Source organism: Scyliorhinus torazame, chromosome 22 (assembly GCF_047496885.1).
Source record: "Scyliorhinus torazame isolate Kashiwa2021f chromosome 22, sScyTor2.1, whole genome shotgun sequence".
Classification (NCBI taxonomy): domain Eukaryota; kingdom Metazoa; phylum Chordata; class Chondrichthyes; order Carcharhiniformes; family Scyliorhinidae; genus Scyliorhinus; species Scyliorhinus torazame.
In genome coordinates this window covers 13,138,190-13,165,916 of record NC_092728.1, presented here as the reverse complement: position 1 = coordinate 13,165,916, position 27,727 = coordinate 13,138,190, and the positions used below count along the sequence as shown (strand labels likewise).

General features: G+C 55.1%; 1 protein-coding gene across 1 annotated transcript; it reads right to left on the bottom strand.

Moving 5' to 3' along the window:
• Positions 1-11,984: 11,984 nt before the first annotated feature.
• Positions 11,985-19,966, bottom strand: LOC140398918 (C3a anaphylatoxin chemotactic receptor-like). The gene is made up of 2 exons (XM_072487906.1): positions 19,894-19,966; positions 11,985-13,157 (listed from the first exon to the last, which is right to left on the bottom strand). Exons 1-2 carry the CDS (start codon positions 19,894-19,896, stop codon positions 12,102-12,104), a joined length of 1,059 nt encoding a protein of 352 aa, XP_072344007.1. The 5' UTR covers positions 19,897-19,966; the 3' UTR covers positions 11,985-12,101.
• Positions 19,967-27,727: the final 7,761 nt, after the last annotated feature.

Genomic DNA, 27,727 nt, shown 5'->3' with positions numbered 1-27,727 from the left:
GGTGGTTTTCTCTGGTTGTCCGCTTTCCCTGCAGATTATCCTTTTTCCAATGAAGGGACGATTTAGCGCGGCCAATCTACCTCCCCTGCACATCTTTGGGTTGTGGGGGTGAGACCCACACAAACACGGGAAGAATGTACAAACTCCGCACGGACAGTGACCCAGGGCCGGAATCAAACCCGGGTGTTCGGCGCTGTGAGGCAGCAGTGCTAACCACAGCGACACAGTGCGCCCCCTTTCTCTGTAGATTCAAGATCATTTCACCGACAGAGTGAAGACGTGCCAGGCACTCTGGTTTTCGAACAATAAATAAGTACTTTACTTCAAGGTCTGATCACCTCTGCCCATCTCTCTCAGAAGCATCCTGCAGGAACTAGTCACTGGCTGTTGTCAGGTAGAACACTGTCCCTGGCCAACCCACAAGTTGACAGCTAACCAGCCAATCAAACTGACTTCTTCCAAAGATGGGGCGCGATTCTCCGACCCCCCACCGGGCAATTTTGGACACTGAGGGCAATTTAGCGCGGCCAATCCACCTAACCTGCACATCTTTGGACTGTGGGGCACCCGGAGGAAACCCACGCAGACACGGGGAGGACGTGCAGACTCCGCACAGACAGTGACCCAAGCCGGAATCGAACCCGGGACCCTGGAGCTGCGAAGCAACTGTGCTATCCACAATGCTGGTTTCCTGAATGTCCCCCCTCGTTCTGGTTGGGTCTTTGATGTGGAGGCAGCATTCCCATCTCTAATGGGGCAGCACTGTCCTGCCCGCCAGTATCCCTCGTGCGAGGGGCTACAGTGCTAATGGTGGGTTCCCTCGGGCATTCCTCCTTTGGGAGTTGGGTGTGCGGCGGCGGGGGAGTGGGTTCTTCTCTTCAGCCAGGTGAGCAGCATGCTGTTATCAGCCCTGTTCCGGTCAGTGAGGTTGGTGCGCTTGGGGGGTGGGGGGCCTAGTGTCTCCTTTGCCTCCTCAGGGTGTGCTGGACTAGGCCAAGCCCGGTGCTGTGAAAAATATTCGAATATACGAGAGAACGGTCGAGAGGAAACGCACAGTTTAAAACATAGCAAAAACGGGAGAACGAAATGACCCCCCCCCCCCGATCCTCTATCTATCTGGGTAACATTTGTACCGATTTGAGGCCTGTTGGCCATAAGCCCCCAGCAGTTGGCTATCCCTGCCACTTTACATGTGGCCCCATGGTACTAGAATATAGGGGCTTGTTCGGGGTCACCTAGGCGCGCCCTCTTGTTGCTGTGGCACCCCTCCTGGGGACTCTCTCCCCCCCCCCCCCTCCGCTTTGGGCCCTTTGTACCCTCTGTCCTGTTTCCCCTGTGCTCTCGGTGGTGTTTCTCCACCTCCCTTCTCTTGGTCTCCCCCCACCCCCACATCATCCCTCTCCCTTCTCTTCCCTCTCCCCACTCCCTAATTGATCGCCCAGGTCACGAACAGGTCCTCGAACAGTTTGGCGATTTGCCTCCCACGTTGTCGCGGAAACCCTCCCCCCCCCCCCCCCCCCCCGCCCCCCCCCCCCCCCCCCCCCCCCCCCCGATCCTCTGCTGGCGAATTTGATCGTTTGCCGATTTGGGGAGTCCCGCCAGGCCCAGACGGCCGCTCCGCTGCCTTGGGGGGGCGGGGGGGGGGGGGGGCACAGCCGATCGCCAGCCGAGCAGGTGGAGGCTGGGGCGTCGGCCCCGCTCCCCGTGAAGAGCTCTGGCTGTTCCGCTACCCCGAAGACCGCCAACTTGTGGGCGAGGCGCCACCCTCGCCACCCACAACCCTGGGCATGGCCTCGGAAAAAGGCTGTCTGGGACAAGTCTGGGATAGGACCAGAACATGTGGGTGTGGTTGGCCAGGCCTCCCTGGCACCATACACGTTTGCAGTTTTTCCTTCATTCTTGAGGGGGATGGCCCGGCGCTGGAGGGATGCGGACGTACAGTTGTACCTCGGTCCTCTTTCACCTTGAGAACATTTGTGTAAAAGTGTGGATTGACTATCGTTGGGACGCTGTGGCGTTGTAGAATCATAGAATCCCAACAGTGCAGAAGGAGGCCATTCGGCCCATTGAGTCTGCATCAACCCCCTTAAAGAGCATCCTACCTATGCACTCACCCCGCCCTAGCTCTGTAACCCCACCTAACCATTTGGACACTAAGGGCAATTTAGCACGGCCAATCCACCTAACCCACTCACCTTTGGACTGTGGGAGGAAACCGGAGCACCCGGAGGAAACCCAGGCACACACGGGGGGGGGAACGTGCAGACTCCGCACAGACAGTGACCCAGCGGGGAATCGAACCCGGGACCCTGGTACCGTGAGGCCGCGGTGCTAACCACTGTGCCACCCTGCCGGCCATGTTTGATGGATGTCAAACATCCTTCCAGAACGCATTATTATACTTGGTATTTTCCAGTTTTTGGTATGGTCTGGCTTAAGAATCCGTGAACGGCTCCTGCAGGGGGTACAGGTGAGGCCGGCATCCGGGTTTGTCGTATGAAGAGAGATTGAGCACTAGGCCGATACTCAAGAGTTTAGAAGAATGATGGGAGATCAAATTGAGGTATACGAGATGATAAAAGGTCCGGATAAAGTAGACATGGAACAGATGCTTCCTCTTGTGAGGCTTTCTAAAACGAGAGGTCATAGTCTCTGTTGTGTTACGTACTCTGGGGTAACCCAGGCTGCAAATCGATGCAGCTTTGACCAAAAGGTACTCCAGACTTTGAAGTAAGTTCAATGTGATTTATTGAACCATTAGCGCAGTTCTCTATGAGTTCGACTCTCCTGCTAATCTTGCTACAGTAACTCAGTCTAACTAACCAGTCTGCTCTAAGCCACGTGCTGGGTGTGATGCTTCCTGATCTGCCCCTGTCCTTCTCTCGAAGTGTCGCCTGTGGAAAGAGACAGATCATGTGTGCCCTGTCCTTATATATGGGTTGTGTAATGCCCCCTTGTGGTAGTGGGGGGGGGTTACGGCGCGTCATCAGTGTCGCTGGAGTTGAGGGAGATGTTCTGCTGGCACGCGGGCCCGAAGATGGCGGGAAAACTATATCCTGAACGCTGGTGTTGCGAGCAATGGCTGCATTGCAGGGTGTGCGCCACTTCACCCTGTTTTCATAGCCTTATCCTTCTCTCCCTTGTTCTCTCGCGGTGCATACGGGGCCACCAAGTTAAGCCGAATGATTGTACTGAGCCAATTGTATCACTGTTCTCCAATTCCCCACGTTTGCTGCAGTTCGTTGAAGGGGCGAAATTCTCAAGAAACGGCGCGATGTCCGCCGACCGGCGCCCAAAACGGCGCAAATCAGTCGGGCATCGCGCCGCCCCAAAGGTGCGGAATGCTCCGCATCTTTGGGGGCTGAGCCCCCAACCTTAAAGGGCTAGGCCGGCGGCGGACAAAGTTCCGCCCCGCCAGCTGGCGCGGAAATGACATCTCCGGGCGGCACACGCGCGGGAGCGTTAGCGGCTGCTCACGGCATCCCCGCGCATGCGCTGTGGAGGGGGTCTCTTCCGCCTCCGCCATGGTGGAGACCGTGGCGGAGGCGGAAGGGAAAGAGTGCCCCCAGGCCCGCCCGCGGATCGGTGGGCCCCGATCGCGGGCCAGGCCACCGTGGGGGCACCCCCCGGGGCCAGATCGCCCCCCCCCCCGCCCAGGACCCCGGAGCCCGCCCGCGCTGCCTTGTCCCGCTGGTAAGGTAGGTGGTTTAATCTACGCCTGCGGGACAGGCATTTTAGCGGCGGGTCTTCGGCCCATCCGGGCCGGAGAATCGCGGAGGGGGGGGGGGCCGCCAACCGGCGCGCCGCGATTCCCGCCCCCGCTGAATATCCGGTGGTGGAGAATTCGGCAACCGGCGGGGGCGGGATTCACGCCAGCCCCCGGCGATTCTCCGACCCGGCGGGTGGTCGCTGAATCTCGCCCCTGATGTAACAGGCCAAGTGGATAATGGGGGTCTTGTCGATGTAGTGTATCTGGACTTCCGGAAGGTGTTTGATGAGGTGCCACCCAGGAGGTGAATACACAAGGTTAGAGCAATTGGGATTTAGGATAATTTAATGGGGACTGCACGGTGGCGCAGTGGTTAGCACTGCTGCCTCGCGGCACTGAGGACCCGGGTTCAATCCCGGCTCTGGGTCACTGTCTGTGTGGAGTTTGCACATTCTCCTTGTGTCTGCGTGGGTCTCGCCCCCACAACCCAAAGATGTACAGGGTAGGATGCTTGGCCACGCTAAATTGCCCCTTAACTGGAAAAGAGATGAATTGGGTTCTTTAAATTTATTTTAAATAAAGAATTGGTCATTTATTAACTTGGCTGACGGACAGAAGGCAGAGAGTCGGGGTGGGTCTTTTTCTGGATGGCGAGATGTAACTAGTGGGGTGCCACAGGGTCCTTGGGCCCCAACTATTTACAATCTATATTAACGACTTGGATACAGGGATAGAAGGGTCGACAGCCAAATTTGCTGATGGCGCAAAAATAGGTGGGACAGTAAGTTGCAATGAGGAAATAAGACAGTGACCCAAGCCGGGAATCAAACCTGGGACCCTGGAGCTGTGAAGCAACTGTGCTAACCACTGTGCTACCGTGTTGCCCACTGCTGTAGTATTGTTTTTAAGGGGGGGGGTAATGATTGTAGGAATTTCAGATATATTGGGCTGGATTCTCCGTTTCGGAGATTAAGTGCATTGTATATGTTGTGTTGCCCTATTATGTATTTTCTTTTATTCCCTTTTCTTCTCATGTACTTAATGATCTGTTGAGCTGCTCGCAGAAAAATACTTTTCACTGTACCTCGGTACACGTGACAATAAACAAATCCAATCCGATCCAAGCCAGGTCCCCATGCCGGTGTGAAAACGGCCACCGGTTCACCATTTTGCTGGGGGCTAGCAGGGAGGCAGCCTAGAGCTCGCAGCCCGAGCTGCCGATACGGCCCTGAGCACGTCCGGTTCCGTGGCCGCGCATTCACGGGCCGATCCTCATGCAATGGCCTGAGGCCGTGGATAATCGGCACAACGCCGCATTTGAGGGTGCGGAGAATACAAAAACCGCCGCCGCTCCCGATATTGGCGTCAAAACGGATTCTCCGCTCTGTCGCCGAATGCAATCTTGGCTTCGGGGAGCAGAGAATCCAGCCCACTGTCTTATATGTATTTGGTGCAGTATTGGTTAAAAGCTTGGACTAGTGTGTGTGTGTGTGTGTGACTGCTGTGTTTCTAAATATCCTACTTTGCAAGACAGCTAGGCTTTATGGGAGCCAGGGTGCAATTAAAGCATCATAAAAGTTGGGCGAATGGATCTTTGTGTGGATTAAGAGGATTACCTGTGGAGTAGGTCATTAGAGACATGGGACTGGATTCGCCGCTGCCGGAATTCTCCATTTCGCCGGCAGCCTTGGGATTTCCCGACAGCCTGGGGCTGCCCCACAATGGGAAACCCCATTGGCCAGCTGGCGAGACGGAGAATCCCGCCCACTGTGTTTCAGCTTGGTAACATGATGTAACTAATGGGAGGAGCTAGAGGACCAGGCATTTTATCAGAGAAGCATAGATTGTCCGGGTGGATCTTGGCAATCAAACCATGAAGACAGTCTCTGCTAGAGATCCTGCATGGTTCTGGCAGGATTCAGATCTATCTCTTAAAACAGTGTCAAAGAACATCTCTTAAACAAGTTTGCCTGGGTCTGCTGACTGCATTTAAAAGTGGATTGAGATCGGAGATGGTTCTGTTGTTTGAGTGGAAGTAAAGATAGCAGTTAAGGGTTGTAGTGTCACTGTATTGATTAGCATTGTTTAAGGGGTAATTGTGAGATATTCTCTGGTGTAATCTTAAAGATATTTTAATACTGTGGGCGAGATTCTCCGACCCCCGCCGGGTCGGAGAATCGCCGGGGGCTGGCGTGAATCCCGCCCCCGCCGGTTGCGTAATTCTCCGGCACCGGATATTCGGCGGGGGCCGGAATCGCGCCGCGCCGGTTGGCGGGCCTTCCCGCGCGATTCTCCGGCCCGGATGGGTTGAAGTCCCGCTGCTAGAATGCCTGTCCCGCCAGCGTGGATTAAACCACCTACCTTACCGGCGGGACAAGGCAGTGTGGGCGGGCTCCGGGGTCCTGGGGGGGGGCGCGGGGCGATCTGGCCCCGGGGGGTGCCCCCACGGTGGCCTGGCCCGCGATCGGGGCCCACCGATCCACGGGCGGGCCTGTGCCATGGGGGCATTCTTTTCCTTCCGCCTTCGCCACGGTCTCCACTATGGCGGAGGCGGCAGAGACTCCCTCCACTGCGCATGCGCGGGAATGCCGTGAGCGGGCGCTAACGCTCCCGCGCATGCGCGCCCGGCAATGTCATTTCCGCGCCAGCTGGCGGGGCGGAAATCAGTCCGGCGCGGGCCTAGCCCCTCAAGGTTAGGGCTCGGCCCCCCGAGATGTGGAGGATTCCGCACCTTTGGGGCGGCGCGATGCCCGACTGATTTGCGCCGTTTTTGGCGCCAGTCGGCGGACATCGCGCCGATACCGGAGAATTTCACCCCGTGTTAGTAATAAAGGGCGCGATTCTCCGACCTCCCACCAGGCCGGAGAATCGCCGGGGGGGCAGCGTGAATCCTGCCCCCGCCGGCTGCCGAATTCTCTGGCGCCAGGGTTTTGGCGGGGGGCGGGTATCGCGCCGGTCGGCGGCCGCTAGCAGCCCCCCCCCCCCGGCGATTCTCCAGCCTGCAATGGGCCGAGCGGCCACCCGTTTTATGTCGGTCCCTCCGGCGTAAATTAGACCAGGTATTAGACCTGGCTCTGCAGGCGGCCTCTGGGGTCCTCTGAGGGGGGTGGGGGGGGGGGGGGGGCGCGGAGGGATCTGCCCCCATGGCGGCCTGGCCCGCGATCGGGGCCCAGCGGGCGGGCCTGTGCCGTGGGGGCGCTCTTTCCCTCCGCACCGGCTGCTGTGGACCCCCCCCCGCGCATGCGCTGGGATGACGCCAGCACACACGCTGGCGCTCCCGCGCTTGCGCCAACTCGCATCGGCCGCGGAGGCCCTTTGACGCCGGCTGGCACGGCGCCAACCCCACCCCCGCCGGCCTAGCCCCTGAAGGGGCGGAGGGTCCCGCTCCTTCCGGGCGGCCCCACGCCGGAGTGGTTGACGCCGCTCCTCGGCGCCGGGACCGCCCACCCCGCCGGGTAGGGGAGAACCCCGCCCAATGTTTGTTTTAATTTTTCAGATCTGTATTTCGGGATCACTCCTGGGCGAGGAGTCCTTTCCGCACAGTCCCACTGGTGGGGTCTGGTCCGGGATCGTAATGGTAAATCGGGTTTGCGCTCTCTCGAGTTTGGAAGATTGAGGGATGATCCCGTCACACCGTACAGGACCGCGAGGGGGGGTTTGACAGGGTGGCCTCTTAGATGTTATCTCTGCTGGGCAGGGAATCAAATCCGGAGGGGATGGGAGTGGGGGCACAGTCCCAGGGTAAGGTGTCGGGGGGGGGGGGTGGCTTGAGATGAGGGGTCATTAACACAAGGAAGGGGAGCGATCATTTAGGACTGAGGAAACGGGGAGCGGGCAGGGAAGATGGATCCTTGGCCAGAACCCAAAATGTGCAGGAGGCACGGGAAGGGGGATTATGAAATAAAACCAACAAGAAAACCACAAGTTTTGACCACACTATTATAAACTTTACTGTACAACTTCAGAAAGATAAAGCGATTTACAGTATGTATCGTATATTCGAAGGCACGCGGGAATTAATGGACGGACAAGCTGTAGTCACACGACATAGGAGAGTAATTGACAGAGGCGGCCGAGACTGAGTCCCTGGATCTCTGAAGGGCCCATCCAGATGTTAGCCCCACCCTGTGCATCCACCAATCTCATTGGAACTTTGCCTATCCCATGAGAGCTTCCAATCACCGCCTTTGACGATCCTTCCCCCTACCGATGCTCCCGCTCGGACGGCTGGTACAGTGGACCACCTCGCGGGGTTCCAGTCCCACCTTCCGAGATCCCTTCTCCCTGGATTCCAGGCACACGTTTGCAAGCGCACTGCTGGATCTCTGGCTACGCCAAGTGCCAACGGCACTGGGCCAGAGGGCTGGTACCCTTGCTCCTGCAGATCTTTCTTGAACTTAACCGGGAGGGTTGTCTGTCCCTTCGTTCCTCGACGATACCTCCAGGCTGCTGCAAAGGGGGAAGCATCCTCTCAGCATCCACCCTGTCAACCCCCCTCCCCCCACCCCCCCCGATCCTCCTGCCAAGGGGGACAGTTTCTCCCTCTCTGCTCTGTCCCAGACCCTCCCACAAGCCTCGATCAAATCTCTTCTCGACCTTCTCTTCTCCCAAGTGAATAGTCCCAATCTGTCCACGGTGTAGAAGCCCTTTCATCTCTGGAACTGACCTCGTCAATCTTTTCCACGCTCGCGCTCTCTCTCTCTCTCATACTCTCTCCCCACCTCTCTCTCTCTCCGCCTCTCTCTCTCCGCCTCTCTCTCTGCACTTCTCTCTCTGTTTCTCTCACTGTTTCTCTCCCTCTGGCTCCCTCACTCCACCTCTCTGTCACTCTCCCTCCACCTCTCTCTCTCTCTGCCTCTCTCCCTCTGCTCCCTGTTTCTCTCTGTCTCTGCCTTTCTCCACCTCACTCTGTCTCTCTCTCAGCCTCTGTCTCTCTCTCTCTGCCCCACTCTCTCTGCCTCTCTCTCTCCGCCTCTCTGTCCCTCCCTCCACCCCTCTCTCTCTCTGCCTCTCTCCCTCTCTCCCTCTGCTCCCTGTTTCTCTCTGTCTCTGCCTTTCTCCACCTCACTCTGTCTCTCTCTCTGCCTCTGTCTCTCTCTCTCTGCCCCACTCTCTCTGCCTCTCTCTCTCCGCCTCTCTGTCCCTCCCTCCACCTCTCTCTCTCTCTGCCTCTCTCCCTCTGCTCCCTGTTTCTCTCTGTCTCTGCCTTTCTCCACCTCACTCTGTCTCTCTCTCTGCCTCTGTCTCTCTCTCTCTGCCCCACTCTCTCTGCCTCTCTCTCTCCGCCTCTCTATCCCTCCCTGTGCCTCTCTCTCTGTGCCTCTCTCTCTCTCTGCCTCTCTTTCTGCCTTTCTCTCTCCCCGCCTCTCTCTCTCTCTCTCTCTGCCCCTCCCTGTGCCTCTCTCTCTGTGCCTCTCTCTCTCTCCCCCCCCGGCTCTCTCCCTCTCTCTCTCTGTGCCTCTCTCTCTCTCTCTCTCTGCCTCTCTCTCTCTCTCTCTCCCCAGCTCTCTCTCTCGCTCTCTCTCTGCCCCTCTCTCTCTGCCTCTCTCTCTCTCCCCAGCTCTCTCTCTCGCTCTCTCTCTGCCTCTCTCTCTCTCTCTCTGCCTCTCTCTCTCTCTCCCCAGCTCTCTCTCTCGCTCTCTCTGCCTCTCTCTCTCTCTCTGCCTCTCTTTCTGCCTTTCTCTCTCCCCGCCTCTCTCTCTCGCTCTCTCTCTGCCTCTCTCTCTCTCTCTCTCTGCCTCTCTCTCTCCGCCTCTCTGTCCCTCCCTGTGCCTCTCTCTCTGTGCCTCTCTCTCTCTCCCCCCGGCTCTCTCCCTCTCTCTCTCTCTGTGCCTCTCTCTCTCTCTCTCTCTGCCTCTCTCTCTCTCTCTCTCCCCAGCTCTCTCTCTGCCTCTCTCTCTCTCTCTCTCTCTCCCCAGCTCTCTCTCTCGCTCTCTCTCTGCCTCTCTCTCTCTCTCTGCCTCTCTTTCTGCCTTTCTCTCTCCCCGCCTCTCTCTCGCTCTCTCTCTGCCTCTCTCTCTCTCTCTCTCTCTGCCTCTCTCTCTCTCTCTCCCCAGCTCTCTCTCTCTCTCTCTCTCTGCCTCTCTCTCTCTCTCTCTCTCCCCAGCTCTCTCTCTCGCTCTCTCTCTGCCTCTCTCTCTCTCTCTGCCTCTCTTTCTGCCTTTCTCTCTCCCCGCCTCTCTCTCTCTCTGCCTCTCTCTCTCTCTCTCGCTCTCTCTCTGCATCTGTCTCTCTGATTCTCTCTCTGCCCCACTTGTGGGCCACCACCGCTATTGGTGCCACCTCCACCACCGCCATCAGTGCCACCTCCACCACCGCCAGCACCGACTTCGCCGCCACCGTTACGCCGCTCCCAACGAAGCACCAAAGCACTGGACCGGCTGAACCTTTGACGGACTCCGGACCGTCAACATGAACTTTTCTTTCCCGACCACTGTACATAATTGCACTAATTGTATATAGTTTCACGTCACTCACGCAGGACTCATTTTTAACAGGGGGTGAATGTGGTGAACCGCTGTAATAGGAGATGTAAGGTAGGACCTGCACTACAGGTTCGCCGGTAGCTCCTGCCGGCTGGCTCCGCCCACGGAGAACTGTATAAATATGCATGACCTCCAGTGCCCTGCCATTTCGCCAGCTGCAGCAGGAGGCCTCGCATCTGACTGTAATAAAGCCACAGTTGTACCCAACTTTAGTCTTTGTGCAATCGATCGTGCATCACCTCTCTCGCTCCGCCTCTCTGTGTCTCCCTGTGCCTCTCTCTCGGCCTCTCTCTCTCTGCCTCTCTCTCTTTATGCCTCTCTCTCCCCGGCTCTCTCTCTGTCTCTCTTTCTGCCGTTCTCTCTCCCCACCTCTCTCTCTGCCTCTCTCTCTCCCTCTCTGACTCTGCCTCTCTCTCTTTCTGCCTCTCTCTCTGTAAAGCCTTCACACAATTCCTAAAGTGTGGGCCCCCAACTGGACGTGTGGGGCTGAGCTGGTGTTTTATACAAGTTCAGCATAACACTGCGTCCCTGTTAATAAAGCCCAGAATACTGTGTCTTTATTGATTACTCTCTCAGCCTGTCCTGCTGTACTTGTTAACCGATATCCTACCCTACCCCGTGGACACCACTGGGCCTGCAAACTCATCATCGCCACCGATAATTACATTTCAGTCTAATTATCTACAAGTTTGCTGACGACACGACCATAGTGGGCCGGATCTCGAATAACGATGAGTCAGAATACAGGCGGGAGATAGAGAACCTAGTGGAGTGGTGCAGCGACGACAATCTCTCCCTCAATGCCAGCAAAACTAAAGAGCTGGTCATTGACTTCAGGAAGCAAAGTACTGTCCACACCCCTGTCAGCATCAACGGGGCCGAGGTGGCGATGGTTAGCAGTTTCAAATTCCTAGGGGTGCACATCTCCAAAAATCTGTCCTGGTCCACCCACGTCGTCGATACCACCAAGAAAGCACAGGAGCGCCTATACTTCCTCAGGAAACTAAGGAAATTCGGCATGTCCACATTAACCCTTACCAACTTTTACAGATGCACCATAGAAAGCATCCTATCGGGCTGCATCACAGCCTGGTACGGCAACTGCTCGGCCCAGGACCGCAAGAAACTTCAGAGAGCCGTGAACACCGCCCAGTCCATCACACGAACCCGCCTCCCATCCATTGACTCCATCTACACCTCCCGCTGCCTGGGGAAAATGGGCAGCATCATCAAAGACCCCTCCCACCCGGCTTACTCACTCTTCCAACTTCTTCCATCGGGCAGGAGATACAGAAGTCTGAGAACACGCACGAACAGACTCAAAAACAGCTTCTTCCCCGCTGTCACCAGGCTCCTAAATGACCCTCTTATGGACTGACCTCATTATCACTACACCCTGTATGCTTCACCCGATGCCAGTGCTTATGTAGTTACATTGCATATATTGTGTTGCCCTATTATGTATTTTCTTTTATTCCCTTTTCTTCCCATGTACTTAATGATCTGTTGAGCTGCTCGCAGAAAAATACTTTTCACTGTCCCTCGGTACACGTGACAATAAGCAAATCCAATCCAATTAGTTATGCTGCCTTTGAAATTTAGCTTTTTGTAACAGTCACCCCCCTCTCATTAGTTTAATTTTATTTATTGCTATGTATTATAAGAGGTCTCCCCCGCCCTGCACGTCTTCAGAATCGTACCCTTCATTTTACATTGTCTCTCTTTTCGGGTTCTTCCTCAATAATGAATCTATTGCGTATTAACAGGAGCGTTCAGCTTACTGTGTTGTTGAGTGAGGTCAGAATAATAATGGTGATGCAACATCAGTGTGGTCGGTTAAATAATTCACTCACAGGTTAATAATACACCATTAAAGGCAGCGCAGCAGCAAGCTTGAATTAACACAATCAAACATTATTCTCAATGCTGGTTCGGGACTTTAACCGGGAGCTGGTGACCGACTGTGTCAGGTCCTCGCTGAAGGCGAAGCGGAGGGAGCTGGCCAGCGAGCGCCTGAAGCGCTGGCGAAAGTCGCGGCCCATGAAGACGTAGAGGATGGGGTTGAGGGCGCTGTTGATGGAGGCCAGGCCCACCGCCGCGGAATCCCAGGACAGGGCCACGGAGTGGGAGCTGAAGGCCTGCAGCAGGCCGAAGACGTGGTAGGGCAGCCAGCAGACGAAGAAGGCGACCACCACCACCACGATCAGGTGGATGGGCTTGTGGGACTTGGCGAAACGGGCGCGCCGCACCTTGAGGCCGATCAGGAGGTAGCAGGCCGCCATCAGCAGGAAGGGGAGGGCGAAAACTACCAGGACCCGGCTGACCTCCACCACCTGCTTGGTCCTCTGGCCGAAGGGGGCCTGACTGTAGTTGTGCGAGCAGTAGGACAGGCCCCAACCCGGGTACTTCAGGATGCTGCGGTGCAGCAGGGTGGGCAGGCACATGAGGAGGGCCAGGAGCCAGGCCCCGGCACAGGCCACACGCGCCGCCTGCACCGTCCGCCAGCGCTGAGACCAGATGGGCCGGGTGATGGCCAGGCATCGGTCGACGCTGACGGCACTCAGTAGGAAGACGCTGGCCGCCATGTTGAGGACGATGGCCGAGGGGATGAGCTTGCAGAGCAGGACGTCGGTGGGCCAGCGGTTGCGCGTGACGATGTTGGCGATCTGGAAGGGTAGCGAGCAGCAATAGGCCAGGTCGGCCACCGCCAGGTTGAGGAACCACACAGAGTTGACCGTCCGCTTCATCTTGCAGCCTGTCACCCAAATGACGGCAGCGTTGCCAGGGGTGCCCACGAGGAAGGTGATGACGTAGATCGCGATGGCCAAGATGGCTGGCGGAGTCAATTGTGATTCATCTTTCCACTCGTCATCAAAGTCGGAGTAAGAATAATTCCAGCTCCCATTGTAGGTCCAATTGTCAAACTCAAAATAAAACGATTCAAGTTCGAAATCCAACGTAGCCTGAAAGAACAACAGTTGACCAAATATGAGAGCGGCCATCTTAGGTTAGAGAGGGGAGAGTGTCTCACAATTCCCTTCCCCCTGCCTTTTTGGTTGGGGATAGAAATTGACCCCAGGACAATGTGGGGGAGGGAGGGTGGGCATGGGGTGGTGAAGGTGAGGGAGTGGAAGGTGGAGCTCACTCCTCCCCGTTGCTCACCCCAGCCCCCGCCACCTCTCCAGCACTCTGCATCCGATATTGGATGTGGAATACCTTCCATCGCCTGAGAGGGCACGGGGACGGGGGGGCAGGGGGGTGGGGGGACCTAGACTTCATGACTCATCCCGAAAGATGACCATCCGACAGCGCGGCGCCCCCTCAGTACTGACCCTCTGATAGTGCGGCGCTCCTTCAGCACTGACCCTCCGACAGTGCGGTGCTCCCTCAGTACTGACCCTCTGACAGTGCGGTGCTCCCTCAGTACTGACCCTCTGACAGTGCAGCGCTCCCTCAGCACTGACCCTCTGACAGTGCGGTGCTCCCTCAGTACTGACCCTCTGACAGTGCAGCGCTCCCTCAGCACTGACCCTCCGACAGTGCGGCGCTCCCTCAGTACTGACCCTCCCACAGTGCGGCGCCCCCTCAGTACTGACCCTCTGACAGTTCGGCGCCCCCTCAGTACTGACCCTCTGATAGTGCGGCGCTCCTTCAGCACTGACCCTCTGACAGTGCAGTACTCCCTCAGTACTGACCCTCCGACAGTGCGGTGCTCCCTCAGTACTGACCCTCCGACAGCGCGGCGCTCCCTCAGTACTGACCCTCAGACAGTGCGGCACTCCCTCAGCACTGACCCTCCGACAGTGCGGCACTCCCTCAGCATTGACCCTCCGACAGTGCGCCACTCCCTCAGCACTGACCCTCCGACAGTGCGGCACCCCCTCAGCACTGACCCTCCGACAGTGCGGCGCTCCCTCAACACTGACTCTCTGACAGCGCGGCGCTCCCTGAGTACTGACCCTCCGACAGTGCACCGCTCCCTCAGTACTGCCCATCCGACAGTACTGTCCTCCCTCAGCACTGACCCTCCGACAGTGCAGCGCTCCCTCAGCACTGACCCTCCGACAGTGCGGCGCTACCTCAGCACTGACCCTCCGACAGTGCGGCTCTCCCTCAGTACTGACCCTGCGACAGTGCGGCGCTCCCTCAGTACTGACCCTCTGACAGCGCGGCGCTCCCTCAGTACTGACCCTCCGACAGTGCGGTGCTCCCTCACTACTGACCCTCTGACAGTGCGGTGCTCCCTCAACACTGACCCTCCGACAGTGCGGCGCTCCCTCAGCACTGACCCTCTGAAAGTGCAGTGCTCCCTCAGCACTGACCCTCTGAACATGCGGTGCTCCCTCAGCACTGACCCTCCGACAGTGCGGCGCTCCCTCAGTACTGACCCTCCGACAGTGCGGCGCTCCCTCAGTACTGACCGTCCAACAGTGTGGTGCTCCCTCAGCACTGACACTCCGACAGTGCGGCGCTCCCTCAGCACTGACCCTCCCACAGTGCGGCGCTCCCTCAGCACTGACCCTCCTACAGTGCGGCGCTCCCTCAGAACTGACCCTCCGACATTGTGGCGCTCCCGCAGCACTGACCCTCCGACAGTGCGGCGCTCCCTCAGCACTGACCCTCCGATAGTGCGGTGCTCCCTCAGCACTGACCCTCCGACAGTGCGGCGCTCCCTCAGCACTGACCCTCCGACAGTGCGGCGCTCCCTCAGCACTGACCCTCCGATAGTGCGGTGCTCCCTCAGCACTGACCCTCCGACAGTGCGGCGCTCCCTCAGCACTGACTGTCCGACAGTGCGGCGCTCCCTCAGCACTGACCCTCTGACAGTGCGGCGCTCCCTCAGCACTGACTGTCCGACAGTGCGGCGCTCCCTCAGCACTGACCCACCGACAGTGCGGCACTCCCTCAGTACTGACCCTCCGACAGTGCGGCGCTCCCTCAGCACTGACCCTCCGACAGTGCGGCGCTTCCTCAGCACTGACCCTCCGGCAGTGCGGCACTCCCTCAGCACTGACTCTCCGACAGTGCGGCGCTCCCTCAGTACTGACCCTCCGACAGTGCGGCGCTCCCTCAGCACTGACCCTCCGACAGTGCGGCGCTCCCTCAGCACTGATCCTCCGACAGTGCGGCGCTCCCTCAGCACTGACCCTCCGACAGTGCGGCGCTCCCTCAGCACTGACCCTCCGACAGTGCGGCGCTCCCTCAGCACTGACCCTCCGACAGTGCGGCGCTCCCTCAGCACTGACCCTCCGACAGTGCGGCGCTCCCTCAGTACTGACCCTCCGACAGTGCGGCGCTCCCTCAGCACTGACCCTCCGACAGTGCGGCGCTCCCTCAGCACTGACCCTCCGACAGTGCGGCGCTCCCTCAGTACTGACCCTCCGACAGTGCGGCGCTCCCACAGCACCCAGGCCGGGCGGAGAGTCTGCGCAGTGGGGCTCAATCTGAAGCCTTCCGAGCGAGGTTGGCCGCACAAGATCTTGGGACCAAAATGGATTCCCATTTGAACTCGGGTCGTGTGGACGTGGGGGTGGGCTCTGGCGAATGGGAGAATTCCTGCAAACGGGATTTTAACCCAGTACCCCGCGGGGTTAGGTGGGGCGGGGGGCGGGGGGGGGGGGGGGAAATAACATCTTGGCGTGATGCCATGAATGTTGTTTGACGGTTTCACCACAAAGGAAGGCTCAGCTCGATGGGGATCGCTCAGCAAACATCCGTTCCCTGGCCTGTTAACTTTTATTTTCAGAGGGAGGGCCACAAAAAGAAGCCTCAAATGATGAACACCTGGAGTGCGGGGGATATCCGAGACGTCTGGTAAAAATCAGGAAGTCTGAAGTGAACCACCTCGAACTTCCCTCTCGCAGATTTGGAAGGAATGTGAGATCTGAATGAACCAACATCAGGCCGGTCGGCCCCACCAATCCTGCTGCCCCCCTGCTATTTGCCCTGATCGGGTGTCGAGTTCACCTTCCTGCTGGCATGTCCACCCCCCCGCCCGCCAGGCCCCCCACCCCCGCCATACCCCCCGACACCCCTCGTCGATCAGAAATCTGTAACTCGGCCTTGAATATATTCAACGAGCCGCAGACCCCCGCTGCTGTCTGGAGGGGGGGGGGGGTGAATTCCACAGACTGACCCCCTCCCCCCTTTGAGAGATGAAATTTCTCCTCATTTCCGTCTTCAACGGGAGACCCCCCTTATTTTCACACTGTGCCCCCTGCCCCCCCCACCCCCACCCCCGTCCTGGATTACCCCCACGAGGGGGAAACATCCTCTCAGCATTAAACCCCCCCCATAGAATCTGATGATTCAAGTAGATCACCTCGCGTTCTTCAACCCTCCCTACCCCTGTACCTCCCCCAGCCCCTACAACGCTCCCTATCTCTGTAACCTCCCCCAGCCCCTATAACCCTCCCTATCTCTGTAACCTCCTCCAGCCCCTACAACCCTCCCTATCTCTGTAACCTCCCCCAGCCCCTATAACCCTCCCTATCTCTGTAACGTCCCCCAGCCCCTACAACCCTCCCTACCCCTGTACCTCCCCAGTCCCTACAACCCTCCCTATCGCTGTAACCTCCTCCAGCCCCTACAACCCTCCCTACCCCTGTACCTCCCCCAGCCCCTACAACCCTCCCTAGCCCTGTACCTCCTCCAGAACCTACAACCCTCCCTATCTCTGTAACCTGCTCGAGCCCTGCAATCCTCCCTATCTCTGTAACCTCCCCCAGCCCCTACAACCCTCCCTATCTCTGTAACCTCCTCCAGCCCTACAACCCTTCCTATCTCTGTAACCTCCTCCAACCCCTACAACCATCCCTATCTCTGTACCTACTCCAGAACCTACAACCCTTCCTATCTCTGTACCTTCTCCAGCCCTACAACCCTCCCTATCTCTGTAACCTCTCCCAGCCCTACAACCCTCCCTATCTCTGTACCTCCCCTAGCCCCTACAACCCACCCTACCCCTGTAACCTCCTCCAGCCCCTACAACCCTACCTACCCCTGTACCTCCCCCAGCCCCTACAACCCTCCCTACCCCTACACCTCCTCCACCCCTACAACCCTCCCTACCCTTATACCTCCCGCAGTCCCTACAACCCTCCCTATCCCTATACTTCCCCCAGCCCCTAGAACCTTCCCTACCCCTATAACTCCCCCAGCCCCTACAACCCTCCCTACCCCTGTACCTCCCCCAGCCCCTACAACCCTCCCTACCCGTGTAACCTCCTCCAGATCCTACAACCCTCCCTATCCCTGTACGTCCTCCAGCCCCTACAACCCTACCTACGCCTGTACCTCCCCCAGCCCCTAAAACCCTCCCTATCTCTGTACCTCCCCAGCTCCTACAACCCTCCCTATCTCTGTAACCTCCTCCAGCCCCTACAACCCTCCCTACCCCAAAACCTCGCCCAGCCCCTACAGTCCTCCCTACCCCTAAACCTCCCCCAGCCTCGACAAACCTCCCTACCCCTGTAACCTCCTCCAGATCCTACAACCCTCCCTATTCCTGTATGTGCTCCAGCCCCTACAATCCTCCTACCCCTGTACCTCCTCCAGATCTTACAACCCTCCCTACCCCTGTACCTCCCCCAGCCCCTACAGCCCTCCCTACCCCTGTACCTCCCCCAGCCCCTACAACCCTCCCTACCCCTGTACCTCTCCCAGCCCCTAAAACCCTCCCTACACTGTAACCTCCAGATCCTACAACCCTCCCTATCTCTGTACGTCCTCCAGCCCCTACAACCCTCCCTATCGCTGTACCTCCTCCAGAACCTACAACCCTCCCTACCCCTGTACCTCCCCCAGCCCCTACAACCCTCACTACCCTGTACTTCCTCCAGATTCTACAACCCTTCCTATCCCTGTACCTCCCCCAGCCCCTACAACCCTCCCTATCTCTGTACCTCCTCCAGATCCTGCAACCCTCCCTACCCCTGTACCTCCCCCAGCCCCTGCAACTCTCCCTATCTCTGTAACCTCCTCCAGCCCCTACAACCCTCCCTATCTCTGTAACCTCCTCCAGCCCCAACAACCCTCCCTATCTCTGTAACCTCCTCCAGCCCCTACAACCCTCCCTATCTCTGTAACCGTCTCCACCACTACAAACCTCCCTATCTCTGTAATGTCCTAAACCCTCCCAATCTCTGTAACTCCTCCAGCCCCGACAACCCTCCCTGTCTCTGTAACCGTCTCCTCCACTACAAACCTCCCTATCTCTGCAACCTCCTCCAGCCCCTATAACCCTCCCTATCGCTGTAACCTCCTCCAGCCCCTACAACCATCCCTATCTCTGTAATCTCATCTAGCCCCTACAACCCTCCCTACCTCTGTAACCGTCTCCACCACTACAAACCTCCCTATCTCTGTAATGTCCTAAACCCTCCCAATCTCTGTAACCTCCTCCAGCCCCTACAACCCTCCCTATCTCTGTAATCTCCTCCAGCCCCGACAACCCTCTCTATCTCAATCATCTCCGACAACCTTCCGAGATCTCTGCGTTCCTCCAATTCCGGCCTCTCGAGTATCCCCTAATTCCTGTCGCTCCACCCGACGTGCCTTCAGCAACCGGGAGGGGGGGGGGGCGCAGTTTGTAGAATTCCTCTCTTCCATAAACCTCTCTTCCGCCTTTTCTGTCTCACTGTCTGTCTCTCTCTCTCTCTGTCTCTGGCTTTCCCTTTCTGTGTCTCTTTCTGTGTATCTCTGTGTGTGTGTCTCTCTGTCTCTCTCCCCATCTGTCTCTGTGTTTCTCTGTCTCTCTCTCTGTCTCTGTCTGTCTCTCTCCGTCTGTCTCTCTCTCTCTGTCTCTCTGTCTCTGTCTTTCTCTCTCTCTGTCTCTGTCTGTGTCTCTCTCTGTCTGTCTCTCTCCGTCTGTCTGTCTCTCTCTGTCTCTCTGTCTCTGTCTCTGTCTTTCTCTCTCTCTGTCTGTCTCTCTCTCTGTCTCTGTCTGTCTGTCTCTCTCTGTTTCTCTCTCTCTGTCTGTCTCTCTCTCTCTGTCTGTCTCTCTCTCTCTCTGTGTATCTCTCTGTCTCTGTCTGTCTCTCTCTGTCTGTCTCTCTCCGTCTGTCTCTCTGTCACTCTCTGTCTCTGTGTCTCTGTCTCTGTCTTTCTCTCTCTCTCGCTGTCTATCCGTCTCTCTCTCTGTTTCTCAATCTCTGTCTCTCTCTCTGTTTCTCTCTGTCTCTCTCTCTGTCTCTCTCTGTTTCTATCTGTCTCTCTCTCTGTTTCTCTCTGTCTCTGTCTCTCTCTCTCTCTGTATCTCTCTCTGTTTCTCTCTGTCTCTGTCTCTCTCTCTGTATCTCTCTCTCTGTTTCTCTCTGTCTCTGTCTCTCTCTCTGTCTCTCTCTCTGTTTCTCTCTGTCTCTGTCTCTCTCTCTGTCTCTCTCTCTGTTTCTCTCTGTCTCTGTCTCTCTCTCTCTCTCGCTGTCTGTTTCACCAACCGGTTTAACCGATTTGGTCACTGCCACCCATATCCCCGATGTGACTCCAGGATGTGGGGGTGTTGAGGATGGGGCTGAGCTGATCCGAGGAAAATTAAGGCACACTCTGACTCACACCGAAATGCAGACAAAAGTTCACAGGGTGAAGTAGATGAGGTCCTGGCGTTGCAGTGTCCAGATTGCTGAGATCTAAATACCCCACCCACCAACCCTGACAAAATCATTCGGCCCGCATAAAACAGAAAATGTGGCAATGGCTTACCATAATATTAAACAATTCCACAAACAATCCCAGGAAATCTGGGTTGCACGTGAGGACCAACAGCAGATTCCACAGCCGGACTCACACTGTCAAGAATGACGAGCACGAAACTCACTGCGCAGAGCAGATTGTGAGAGAATAAAAAAGATTCACACATCCACAGAAACCAACACCTTCCTCTTTTAATTTCAGCTCCGACATTGGCCGCAAAAATGACCAAACCTCCCTCTACACTGTCCCCATCAATCACTCCCAGGACAGGTACAGCATGGGTTAGATACAGAGTAAAGCTCCGTCTACACTGTCCCCATCAAACACTCCCAGGACAGGTACAGCACGGGGTTAGACACAGAGTAAAGCTCCCTCAACACTGTCCCCATCAAACACTCCCAGGACAGGTACAGCACGGGGTTAGATACAGAGTAAAGCTCCCTCTACACTGTCCCCATCAAACACCCCCAGGACAGGAACAGCACGGGGTTAGATACAGAGTAAAGCTCCCTCTACACTGTCCCCATCAATCACTCCCAGGACAGGTACAGCATGGGTTAGATACAGAGTAAAGCTCCGTCTACACTGTCCCGAACAAACACTCCCAGGACAGGTACAGCACGGGGTTAGATACAGAGTAAAGCTCCCTCTACACTGTCCCCATCAAACACTCCCAGGACAGGTACAGCACGGGGTTAGATACAGAGTAAAGCTCCCTCTACACTGACCCCATCAAACACTCCCAGGACAGGTACAGCACGGGGTTAGATACAGAGTAAAGCTCCCTATTCACTGTCCCCATCAAACACTCCCAGGACAGGTACAGCATGGGGTTAGACACAGAGTAAAGCTCCCTCTACACTGTCCCCATCAAACTCTCCCAGGGCAGGTACAGCACGGGGTTAGATACAGAGTAAAGCTCCCTCTACACTGTCCCCATCAAACACTCCCAGGACAGGTACAGCACGGGGTTAGATCCAGAGTAAAGCTCCCTCTGCACTGTCCCCATCAAACACTCCCAGGGCAGGTACAGCACGTCGTTAGATACAGAGTAACGCTCCCCCTGCACTGTCCCCAACAAACACTCCCAGGACAGGTACAGCACGGGGTTAGATACAGAGTAAAGCTCCCTCTACACTGTCCCCATCAAACACTCCCAGGACAGGTACAGCACGGGGTTAGATACAGAGTAAAGCTCCCTCTACACTGTCCCCATCAAACACTCCCAGGACAGGTACAGCACGGGGTTAGATACAGAGTAAAGCTCCCTCTACACTGTCCCCATCAAACACTCCCAGGACAGGTACAGCACGGGGTTAGATACACAGTAAAGCTCCCTCTACACTGTCCCCATCAAACACTCCCAGGACAGGTACAGCACGGGGTTAGATACAGAGTAATGCTCCCTCCACACTGTCCCCATCAAACGCTCCCAGGACAGGTACAGCACGGGGTTAGATACAGAGTAAAGCTCCTCTACACTGTCCCCATCAAACACACCCAGGACAGGTACAGCATGGGGTTAGATACAGAGTAAAGCTCCCTCTACACTGTCCCCATCAAACACTCCCAGGATAGGTACAGCACGGGGTTAGATACAGAGTAAAGCTCCCTCCACACTGTCCCCATCAAACACTCCCAGGACAGGTACAGCACGGGGTTAGATACAGAGTAAAGCTCCCTCCACACTGTCCCCATCAAACACTCCCAGGACAGGTACAGCACGGGGTGTGATACAGAGTAAAGCTCCCTCTACACTGTCCCCATCAAATACTCCCAGGACAGGTACAGCACGGGGTTAGATACAGAGTAAAGCTCCCTCTACACTGTCCCCACCAAACACTCCCAGGGCAGGTACAGCACAGGGTTAGATACAGAGTAAAGCTCCCTCTACACTGTCCCCATCAAACACTCCCAGGACAGGTACAGCACGGGGATAGATACAGAGTAAAGCTCCCTCTACACTGTCCACATCAAACACGCCCAGGACAGGTACAGCACGGGGATAGATGCAGAGTAAAGCTCCCTCTACACTGTCCCCATCAAACACTCCCAGGACAGGTACAGCACGGGGTTAGATACAGAGTAAAGCTCTCTCTACACTGTCCCCATCAAACAATCCCAGGACAGGTACAGCACGAAGTTAGATACAGAGTAAAGCTCCCTCTACAGTGTCCCCATCAAACACTCCCAGGACAGGTACAGCACAGGGTGAGATACAGAGTAATGCTCCCTCTACACTGTCCCCATCAAACACTCCCAGGACAGGAACAGCACGGGGTTAGATACAGAGTAAAGCTCCCTCTACACTGTCCTCATCAAACACTCCCAGGACAGGTACAGCACGGGGTGAGATACAGAGTAATGCTCCCTCTACACTGTCCCCATCAAACACTCCCAGGACAGGTACAGCACGGGGTTAGATACAGAGTAAAGCTGCCTCTACACTGTCCTCATCAAACACTCCCAGGACAGGTACAGCACGGGGTTAGATACAGAGTAAAGCTCCCTCTACACTGTCCCCACCAAACACTCACTGGACAGGTACAGCACGGGGTTAAATACCGAGTAAAGCTCCCTCTACACTGTCCCCATCAAACACTCCCAGGGAAGGTACAGCACTGGGTTAGAAACAGTGTAAAGCTCCCTCTACACTGTCCCCATCAAACACTCCCAGGACAGGTACAGCACCGGGTTAGATACAGAGTAAAGCTCCCTCTACACCGTTCCCATCAAACACTCCCAGGACAGGTACAGCACGGGGTTAGGTACAGAGTAAAGCAACCTCTACACCGTCCCCATCAAACACTCCCAGGACAGGTACAGCACGGGGTTAGATACAGAGTAAAGCTCCCTCGACACTGTGCCCATCAAACACGCCCAGGACAGGTACAGCACGGGGTTAGATACAGAGTAAAGCTCCCTCTACACTGTCCCCATCAAACACTCCCAGGACAGGTACAGCACGGGGTTAGATACAGAGTAAAGCTCCCTCTACACTGTCCCCATCAAACACTCCCAGGACAGGTACAGCACGGGGTTAGATACAGAGTAAAGCTCCCTCTACACTGTCCCCATCAAACACTCCCAGAACAGGTACAGCACGGGATTAGATACAGAGTATAGCTCCCTCGACACTGTCCGAATCAAACACTCCCAGAACAGGTACAGCACGGGGTTAGATACAGAGTAAAGCTCCCTCTACACTGTCCCCATCAAACACTCCCAGGACAGGTACAGCACGGGGTTAGATACAGAGTAAAGCTCCCTCTACACTGTCCCCATCAAACACTCCCAGGACAGGTACAGCACAGGGTTAGATACAGGATAAACCTCCCTCCACAGTGTCCCCATCAAACACTCCCAGGACAGGTACAGCATGGGGTTAGATACAGAGTAAAGCTCCCTCTACACTGTCCCCATCAAACACTCCAGGATAGGTACAGCACAGGATTTGATTCAGAAATAAGCTCCCTCTACACTGTCCCCATCAAACACACCCAGGACAAGCACAGCATGGGGTTAGATACAGAATAAAGCTCCCTCTACACTGTCCCCATCAAACACTCCCAGGACAGGTACAGCACGGGGTTAGATACAGAGTAAAGCTCCCTCTACACTGTCCCCACCAAACACTCCCAGGGCAGGTACAGCACAGGGTTAGATACAGAGTAAAGCTCCCTCTACACTGTCCCCATCAAACACTCCCAGGACAGGTACAGCACGGGGATAGATACAGAGTAAAGCTCCCTCTACACTGTCCACATCAAACACGCCCAGGACAGGTACAGCACGGGGATAGATGCAGAGTAAAGCTCCCTCTACACTGTCCCCATCAAACACTCCCAGGACAGGTACAGCACGGGGTTAGATACAGAGTAAAGCTCTCTCTACACTGTCCCCATCAAACAATCCCAGGACAGGTACAGCACGAAGTTAGATACAGAGTAAAGCTCCCTCTACAGTGTCCCCATCAAACACTCCCAGGACAGGTACAGCACAGGGTGAGATACAGAGTAATGCTCCCTCTACACTGTCCCCATCAAACACTCCCAGGACAGGAACAGCACGGGGTTAGATACAGAGTAAAGCTCCCTCTACACTGTCCTCATCAAACACTCCCAGGACAGGTACAGCACGGGGTGAGATACAGAGTAATGCTCCCTCTACACTGTCCCCATCAAACACTCCCAGGACAGGTACAGCACGGGGTTAGATACAGAGTAAAGCTGCCTCTACACTGTCCTCATCAAACACTCCCAGGACAGGTACAGCACGGGGTTAGATACAGAGTAAAGCTCCCTCTACACTGTCCCCACCAAACACTCACTGGACAGGTACAGCACGGGGTTAAATACCGAGTAAAGCTCCCTCTACACTGTCCCCATCAAACACTCCCAGGGAAGGTACAGCACTGGGTTAGAAACAGTGTAAAGCTCCCTCTACACTGTCCCCATCAAACACTCCCAGGACAGGTACAGCACCGGGTTAGATACAGAGTAAAGCTCCCTCTACACCGTTCCCATCAAACACTCCCAGGACAGGTACAGCACGGGGTTAGGTACAGAGTAAAGCAACCTCTACACCGTCCCCATCAAACACTCCCAGGACAGGTACAGCACGGGGTTAGATACAGAGTAAAGCTCCCTCGACACTGTGCCCATCAAACACGCCCAGGACAGGTACAGCACGGGGTTAGATACAGAGTAAAGCTCCCTCTACACTGTCCCCATCAAACACTCCCAGGACAGGTACAGCACGGGGTTAGATACAGAGTAAAGCTCCCTCTACACTGTCCCCATCAAACACTCCCAGGACAGGTACAGCACGGGGTTAGATACAGAGTAAAGCTCCCTCTACACTGTCCCCATCAAACACTCCCAGAACAGGTACAGCACGGGATTAGATACAGAGTATAGCTCCCTCGACACTGTCCGAATCAAACACTCCCAGAACAGGTACAGCACGGGGTTAGATACAGAGTAAAGCTCCCTCTACACTGTCCCCATCAAACACTCCCAGGACAGGTACAGCACGGGGTTAGATACAGAGTAAAGCTCCCTCTACACTGTCCCCATCAAACACTCCCAGGACAGGTACAGCACGGGGTTAGATACAGGATAAACCTCCCTCCACAGTGTCCCCATCAAACACTCCCAGGACAGGTACAGCATGGGGTTAGATACAGAGTAAAGCTCCCTCTACACTGTCCCCATCAAACACTCCAGGATAGGTACAGCACAGGATTTGATTCAGAAATAAGCTCCCTCTACACTGTCCCCATCAAACACACCCAGGACAAGCACAGCATGGGGTTAGATACAGAATAAAGCTCCCTCTACACTGTCCCCATCAAACACTCCCAGGACAGGTACAGCACGGGGTTAGATACAGAGTAAAGCTCCCTCTACACTGTCCCCATCAAACACTGGAGGTGTTTACTGAGGTAGGGAGGGCTGTTGGGGCTGGAGGAGGTTACAGAGATAGGAAGGGCTGTAGGGGCTGGAGGAGGTTACAGAGATAGGGAGGGTTGTAGGGGCTGGAGGAGGTTACAGAGATAGGGAGGGTAGTCGGGGCTGGAGGAGGTTACAGAGATAGGACGGGCTGTAGGGGCTGGAAGAGGTTACAGAGATAGGGAGGGCTGTAGGGGATGGAAGAGGTTACAGAGACGTGGAGCGCCAGGAGACTTGTCTACCTTTAACCCCATTAGCTTGCCCATCACTACATCCTTAGTGATAACAATCGTCTCAATGTCCTCACCTGTCATAGCCTCATTTCTATCAGTCACTACATGTTATTTGTGTCTTCCACTGTGAAGACCGACCCAAAAAACCTGTTCAGTTCCTCAGCCATTTCTTCATCTCCCATATTAAATCTCCCTTCTCATCCTCTAAAGGACCAATATTTTTTGTTTGATATATTTGTAGAAACCTTTATATCTATTCTGAGCAAGTTTACCCTCATACTCTATCCTACTCTTCTTTATAGCTTTTTAATAGTTTTCTGTTGCCCCCTAAAGATTTCTCAGTCCTCTAGTCTCCCACTAACCTTTGTCACTTTGTACGCTTTTTCCTTCAATTTGATACTCTCCCTTATTTCCTTAGATATCCATGGTTGATTTTTCTTCTTTCTGCCGTCTTTCCGTTTTGTTGGTATGATCTTTTGCTGAGCACTGTGAAAAATCGCTTGGAAGGTTCTCCACTGTTCCTCAACTATTTCACCATAAAGTCTTTGCTCCCAGTCTGCCTCAGACAGCTCTTCTCTCATCCGATTGTAATCTCCTTTGTTTAAGCACAAAACACTAGTGTTTGATTTTACCTTCTCACCCTCCATCTGTATTTTAAATTCCACCATATTGTGATCGCTCCTTCCGAGAGGATCCCTAACTATGAGATCATTAATCAATCCTGTCTCATTACACAGGATCAGATCTAGGACCGCTCGTTCCCTCGTAGGTTCCATTACATACTGTTCTAGGAAACTATCGCGGATACATTCTATAAATTCCTCCACAAGGCTGCCTTGACCGACCTGGTTAAACCAATTGACATGGAGATTAAAATCCCCCATTATAACTGCTGTACCATTTCTACATGCATCAGTTATTTATTTGTTTATTGCCTGCCCCACCATAATAAGAACATAAGAACATAAGAACTAGGAGCAGGAGTAGGCCATCTGGCCCCTCGAGCCTGCTCCACCATTCAATGAGATCATGGCTGATCTTTTGTGGACTCAGCTCCACTTTCCAGCCCGAACACCATAACCCTTAATCCCTTTATTCTTCAAAAAACTATCTATCTTTATCTTAAAAACATTTAATAAGGAGCCTCTACTGCTTCACTGGGCAAGGAATTCCATAGATTCACAACCCTTTGGGTGAAGAATAATGTTACTACTTGGTGGCCTATAGACTACTCCTATCAGTGACTTTTTCGTCTTACTATACCTGATTTCCACCCAAATGGATTTAACCTTACTCTCCATAGCACTGATGTCATCCCTTACTATTGCCCGGATGTCATCCTTAAATAACAGAGCTACACCACCTCCCTTACCATCCACTCTGTCCTTCCGAATAGTTTGATACCCTCGGATATTTAACTCCCAGTCGTGACAATCCTTTAACCATGTTTCAGTAATGGCCACTAAATCATAGTCATTCACCATGATTTGCACCATCAACTCATTTACCTTATTCCGAATACTACGAGCATTCAGGTAAAGTACCCTTATGTTGGCTTTTATACTTCTGTTTTGAATCTTAACACCTCTATCAGTAACCTCTCCTAAGTTATTTTTCCTTTTAACTTTTCTCCAAATTTTCCTTATCGTTGAACCATATCTTCATGTAATAACCTACTGCCTCGCTTACCATTTATGTTTTTACTTCCCGTTTTATTCCTTTTTGGATTACTGGGCCTATTCACTGAGTTCTCCTCAGTCACTATACCCTGTACTGTGGCCCATTTTTGATTTTTGACTATGGCATCTCTGCCTTACACTTTCCCCCTTACTGCCTTTTGTTTCTGTCCCCGTTTTACTTCCCTCCGACTTCCTGCATCGGTTCCCATCCCCCTGCCACATTAGTTTAAACCCTCCACAACAGCCCCCTCGGACATCGGTTCCAGTCCTGCCAAAGGTGCAGACCGTCCGGTTTATACTGGTCCCACCTCCCCCAGAACCGGTTCCAGGGACCCGGGTTCGATTCCCTGCTGGGTCACTGTCTGTGCGGAGTCTGCACGTTCTCCCCATGTCTGCGTGGGTTTCCTCTGGGTGCTCTGGTTTCCTCCCACAGTCAAAAGATGTGCGGGTTAGGTGGATTGGCCACGCTAAATTGCCT